General features: G+C 42.3%; 1 protein-coding gene across 1 annotated transcript; it reads left to right on the forward strand.

Moving 5' to 3' along the window:
• The first annotated feature begins 710 nt into the window (after nucleotides 1–710).
• RTL4 (retrotransposon Gag like 4) lies at nucleotides 711–5,816 on the forward strand. The gene is made up of 3 exons (XM_061178201.1): nucleotides 711–754; nucleotides 4,196–4,372; nucleotides 5,198–5,816. The coding sequence occupies exons 1-3, from the start codon at nucleotides 711–713 to the stop codon at nucleotides 5,814–5,816; spliced, it is 840 nt and encodes a 279-aa protein (XP_061034184.1).
• Nucleotides 5,817–6,538: the final 722 nt, after the last annotated feature.

The raw sequence follows: 6,538 nt of genomic DNA on the forward strand, positions 1-6,538 counted from the left end.
GCAGGTCTGAAATGAGACTTAGACCCAATCCTGCTACAAAGGTTATCTGCCATATGTTATAACATCTCTTATGAGCTGTAAGTAGCAGCACACTTGATCTTCAGGAGTTGACAAACCTCCAAAACATGACTACTTTCCCTGAAGTCTTCACTTCACCACCCATATAACGTTGGTACCCCTCAGGGCCTGAATCAAGTTGGCAAGTACAGCAAAGAAGCAATAGAGTCTATCTTTGGGGTTTTTCCTTGACTCCATGTAATACTCTGTGTTCAACCCTAGTGCTATGATGTCTACCTAATGGCAGATCACCTTGCCTTCCATCCAGTGTCCAGATCCTTGCCTTCCTAGAAAAACTCTCCCATTCCTTCTAGGCATTTTTCTTTATTGGATTGAGAGAAAAGAACAGTGCAAATGGGTCATGTATTGCTGGGATGATGTTATCGGTCATGATTCTGGCTGGTGACTGAGCAGAATCATTCAGACGTGTGTTGTGGTTGCCAGCAGAGACAGTAGGCAAAGGAGAGAAGGTAGGTGAAGGAGGAGACTGAGAAACATGACCTTAGGAGGAATGTTAAATAGACCCATGGAGCAGGAAGGCTGATATGGCTCCTTAATCGAGTTGTGCACATTCGAAAGGAAAACTGGGAAACTGACAGGGAATACTTGTAGATAGTGTTCATGACATGTTGAACTTCATAAGCAGCTAGGCCATGGGTCCAGCTGAGCCAGAAGGAAGGTTGACGCCTAAAGGAAGGTATGAGGTCTGAGTCATAGCAATAGGCATATTGATCCCAGCTGGGCTGCTCGGTCTCTGATATGGGGATAAGAGAACGATTTTTCTACCTCATTCACAGGCAGAGCAGAGCAGAATAGTACATAACTCCCAGCAGGAACTACAGAGTCCTGAGAGCAGGGTCAACTCAATTGCTACTCTCTCTCTTGCCTCTGAGCCAGCTACATCTCACATGCCTGAGCCAGGTCTGCACTAGCCCACTGTTTAGAGGTGACCATGCAGCCTCAAGCAGAGTCTAGGAAGGAAGCAATCTACATATCACACACTTCAGGGGCCACTTTTGGAGTCAAATATTTTCTACTTTCGAAAACGTAGATAGTGCCGAAGCAGAAAGGGCCTTTTGCGATTACTCAGCCTACAGTTTTTTGAAAGTGTTGCTGGGGAAACTTCTGCATCAGCATCACCGACAGAGCTTGATTAAAATGCAAATTATCTGGCCTCATCCCAGACCCACTGAATCACACTGTCTAGGGGTGAGGCCCAAAAATCTGTATGTTAAAATTCCAGAGGATTCTGAAGTATCCTGAAATTTGAGAACCTCTGACAAATACAGGAGTTTTGTGTGGGCAGTCGCCCAATATTCCCAAGGTAAAATCTGAAGACTTCTTAACACAGAATAATTTGGGGTGCATATAAAAAATTCATATTCCTAGGTCTCCTGCTAACCTTCCTGAATCAGAATTTCTTATCTTAATAAACTTCAAGAAACCCAATCCCTTCATTATACAGATACAGAAACTGACCCAGAGAGAGGAAGTGACTTGCCCAAGGTTGTCAGTATAGATAGTGGCAGAGCTGGGGTCACACCCAAGTCTTCAGACAAGTTCAAACAGCATGCCCCTGTGGTCACCTTATGAGGATTATTTATCTATCAGTTTAGCTCCTATGACCACAGCATTCCTTAGAAGATCTGGAGAACAAGAGTAAGAATGCAACTGCTTTGGGTAGTTGCATGACCCTAGTTCAATCTTCTCCAATGAGTATGTAGAACAGCTTGAAAATAAAACAGTGTAAGGTCACAAAGCTCTCTTACAAGCAGCAGGATACTACAGGCCCTTCTCCAAATGGGGTCTTAGGGGACTCCAGAGTGGAGTAGTTTTATATCTGGGGAAACTCTTAACTATGGCTTTGGTTCAAACTGAACACAAACATCAAAGTGGCCTGCAATAGTTTACTAAACCTATTTTTGTAGTTGAAACACATACTGATTAAGGAAAAGCTTAAGCATATGCAGTTTTCTATCAGACCTGGTCCAAGCTCACTAGTCTGATCCCTCAATCCTGTGCATTTGAGTTATGAGCTCTGTCTCTACTTCGTCTCCGAAAGACTGTGGTCTGGAACTCCTCCAGACTGTCAGCTCTGCCCCCAGGATCTGCTGGAACAATCCAATAGAAGGCCATTGACCTCTAAAAGGAGAGCAATTTCCAAAATGATAAGGCAAGGTAGATTTTCTTTGAGGGATTAAGCAACTGCCATTGACAACAGTGCCATTGTATGATTTGCATTTGGGCTAATGCTTATAATTTTAGCAAGTGTTTCACCAGTGCTACATAATTAGAAAAATTAAATGATCTGCCACTTTGAATACATAATTCTGTAAAGAAACTGGAGACCTCTACAGATATTCTGGAACTTCTGAGAGTGGAGTCAAAGGGCAGAAAGCAGGGACAGAGAAGGAAAAGTTATAATTGCACCCCCAAAAAAAGAGTTTGGTAGAGGTCCACAAACCCTTACCTTCAATTCTGAAATCAAAAAGCTCTGTACAACAGAAGCTTTTTTTTTTTTTTTTTTTTTTTTTAGTTTGGTGCCAGAACTTATTTGGCAGAAAAACCTGACCTGAACTGACATGAACTTAATCTTTATCTCTTTTAGTATGAATATTCAGACATTTTTTTCCTGCAGAAATGTTAATGGCTTAATTATGGGATGTTTTCCCAGACATTACTGGGAGTGTTATGTAATAAACAGTACATACTCTATGTTACTTTTCTAAAATCTGAAAATAATTTAAATTCTAAAACACAGACTGTGGACCTAGAATAATGATAGCTAACATTTATGGAGCATTTGCCATCTGCATGAAGCTGTGCTAATCTCTTTTCATCTCATTTAATCTTCATGACACCAAGAGGCACATATTAATATCATCTCCATTTTAAAGTTTGGAACTGATTCTCACAGAGGTTAAATAACTTGTCCAGAGTCACACAACTTTTGGCCAAGCCAGGGTTTGGACCCAGGTCAGTCTGACTCTAGAACCTACATGCTGAACTCTTGCTCTCTACTACCTGGGAGAGATGAGCAGTTGTTAAGAACAGTGTGGGCAATTTGTGGCTTTATATGGAGGTAGAATAGGCTACCACCTATTCTACATCATTTGAGGGTCAACCTCCTACCCCCAAATATGTCTCCTCCCCATCCCTACTTCTCTGAGATGCTACTAATATGGCTTTATTCCATGATATTTGTATGGATGGCTTTTCTCACAAGGACCACCATCATCAGAAATCTGCCAGCCAACTTGTACAGGTTCCTGGCATCCACTCCAGACTTACTGAATCAGAATTGCTAGAGATCGGGACCAAGTGGATTTTTATACACATTAAAGTTTGAGGAAACAAAAATGAATGCCCTGAGAAAGGCCAATCATTAACACTCAATAATTAATTAACATATTAGCTATCAGTTGACACCTAGCTGGGTTGACAGGAATAAACTCATGGATGGGCACCAGTAAAGTGAAAGATGTCTGAAAGGTAAATAGTAGACTAGATGGGTGAGATATGGAAAGGAAGAATGAAAGGAGGTATGACAGTATCTTTCTACTTTGGCGTTATGCACTGAGGGTAGAGCCTCACCACTGGCATGGTTCAGCTGCACTGGAACAATCTTGGAAGCAAATCTCTCATTTTTTGTTGCTACTCAGAGCACCTATCTATTGTCTCATTGATACTCACAGCAACCCTTTGAGGTAGACAAGATAGTCATCCTCATTAGATAAAAAGAAATTGAGAAGCAAATGAGTTCTTCAAATCATCCAACTGATAGTGTTTGGGCAAGTTTCTGGCCCCCCATCTTACACTATTTCATTCTTCCAATAATTTCTTCCATAGGTTTCGAGAGGAGGTGCCATCAAATAAAACCTAGGGAATCAAATCTTGCTTTCAGTGATACACATTTTTTTTTTTTTGCCCACTGATGGCCGATTTAAATACATTTAAATACTACACAAGGAAAGGACAGTGAGAGGAATTACATAGCAGAATAGTTCAACCAATATACAATATGTTTGGGGTTTGTTTTAAACTTTTGCTGGTTGCTATATTCTTGTTATCAATGCAGGGAAGACTGCTGAACATTTTGATCTTTATAATTTAGGAATATTCTGTTCTTCTTTGCTAGGTTCTCAATCTCACCTCTTCATCTTGCCTGTGATGTCTTAATCATGTCCATGGCAACCAAATGTGACCTCAGACACAGACTAGAAAGCCAGAAAAAATGGATTAACTACCACCACAGCAATCGGATCCTCACAGCACTGCAGGCTATGATTGGAGCCCTGAGGGTCAAGTCCAACCAGTGAGTATTCCAGTTCTGGCTAAGTGCTCTCTAGAGCAGCACTTCTCAAACTTCAATGCACATTCGAATCACCTGGAGAATCTTGTTAAAATGGAACACTGATTCAGTAGGTCTGGGGTGGGACCTTAGAGTTTGCATTTCCAACAACCTCCCTGGTGATGCCAAAACTGCTGGTTCCCTGATTGCGTTTGGAGTAGCAAGGGGCAAGAACCATCATTATGCCCAAGTAGTGTAAGCAAATGAGCACATTTGTAGTCCTGGAGGAAGTGCTGTTTTGGACAGCAGTTCTGATGAACAGGCCAGCTCTGATATTAACTAGTTGTATGACCTTGGGCAAACATTTTTACTTCTCTAGGTCTCTGTTTTCTCATCTGTGAAATTACAAATTTGGCCTGGATGATTTCTACGATCACTTTGGATTGTAAAATTCTTTGATTCTCTGATAAAGAAAGATACTTTAGAATCAAAGGCTTAATCTGAGGGCAAATTGCCTCCATATTACCAAGAAGGGGAGTGGGGAGAGAAATCTACTGTAACTTTTGTATTTATCTTCTTAATTCCAAATCTTCTATGTGTCCTAAGGTAATTTATTTCTTCTGAATGTGCAGAACATTGGCATTCTCCATGAAGAAGAGGCAACACTGAGTAGTGGACAACAGTTTTTGGCATTTCTCAGCTCTCAGCATACCCTTGTGACTTCTTCATAGCTAACAGATTTGGCTACTTGCTCATGACACCGTCTCTCTGATCACAGAGCAAAACCACTGTCTGCCCATTGGTATCCAATATTGGTACTCAATTCTGCTTAGTCTCACTTGATTCCAGAAGATACAGTAGAGAATTACACAGAATCACCACCTACCAGAGTGCTCTGTTGAAGCAATATGAGAACTTTGTTCTTGAGTTACAGCAGTCATTTGGTGAGCCCACAAAACAGGAAATGAACCCCTTGGTGAATGCTAAGGTTGACAAAAGGGACAACTTCTCTCAGCAGGATGCCACTACTTTCCAGCCCCTTGCTCAAAATCTGAGATATAATGAAACCAATCAGAGTGATCACTTCCAAGAGGAACTAGCTGACTCCATTCAGGCTGAAGTAAGTGGCACAGATCTGATGGACAATCTCCCAGACCTTATCACTCAGTGTATTCAGTTGGATAAGCAACGTAGTGACAGGCCAGAGCTCCTGCAGTCAGAGGCCCAGATCCCAGTGTTGGCTTCCCTGATCCGCCACCAAGCCCTCTCCAACCCCACAGGTCCACCACCCAAGGAAGACCCTATACAGCTTCGAGGAAGCCAGCCGCCTCTCACTCCAGCCAAACGAGCCCGCCAGCAAGAAACTCAGTCATGCCTCTACTGCAGCCAGGCTGGTCACTTCACAAGAGATTGCCTTGCCAAACGTTCTCGAGCCCCAGCAAGGATAAATAATCCAGCTCACCAGTAAGAGGAGCCCAGGCAGGTCACATTGTAAACTTATGTCCCTCTCACCTCCAGCCTCATTGATTTATATCCTGCATTAACATTTAAAATACAGATGGGGAACTGGGATACCACTTTACAGTCATGAACTCCTATGCTTCTGAGAATTTAAACAACCAGATCTTGTTCATTTGGTGACCCATCACCAAACTTGATAAACCAATGATGAAAACAATTCCCAGGCACTTTCTACAGTTGGGACTAATTTCCCAAGTGTACTGAAAGCCTGCAGGCAAAACTCTGCCCAGTCTGACCCAATGGAAACCACCCTGGCAATACATTGGGAACTCCATCCCCACCAATAGGTGATAGATACCTGGGTTGAGTTTGTTGGCCCAAGGCCTTCACCCTTACTCTCATTGGTCTGTATCCTAGTCCCCTGTTGGTTTAGGACTCTTGGCTGAAGTCCCAGTTGCATTTCCATATCCTATTGACTAGAGTTCAGCTTAACACAAACCAACCTTCATGGAAACACAGATATGCCACCTTTTCATACAGCTATATATTTTGCTACTATTTAAAGACTGCTGCTTGCTCAAAAGTAATCTCTTGGCTATTGACAAACTAGATGGTATGGCCCTTTGAGCAGTCTGCTTGGAACTTTGGGTCCACTTCTTTGAGAGTTAGCCCTTCAGGCAGGTATATGTTTTTAGCCAAGCCCTAGCTTACTCCCCTTTTCTCCAACAA

Source organism: Eubalaena glacialis, chromosome X (genome assembly GCF_028564815.1).
Source record: "Eubalaena glacialis isolate mEubGla1 chromosome X, mEubGla1.1.hap2.+ XY, whole genome shotgun sequence".
In the NCBI taxonomy this organism is placed as follows: domain Eukaryota; kingdom Metazoa; phylum Chordata; class Mammalia; order Artiodactyla; family Balaenidae; genus Eubalaena; species Eubalaena glacialis.

What these genes read in the sequence shown, in the direction of transcription:
- RTL4 (XM_061178201.1), top strand. Translation starts at nt 711, where the DNA reads ATGGGTCCAGCTGAGCCAGAAGGAAGGTTGACGCCTAAAGGAAG. An exon ending in AGGTTGACGCCTAAAGGAAG is followed by an intron (nt 755 to 4,195) that starts GTATGAGGTCTG and finishes CTTCTTTGCTAG; the next exon opens with GTTCTCAATCTCACCTCTTC. An exon ending in CTGAGGGTCAAGTCCAACCA is followed by an intron (nt 4,373 to 5,197) that starts GTGAGTATTCCA and finishes ACTTGATTCCAG; the next exon opens with AAGATACAGTAGAGAATTAC.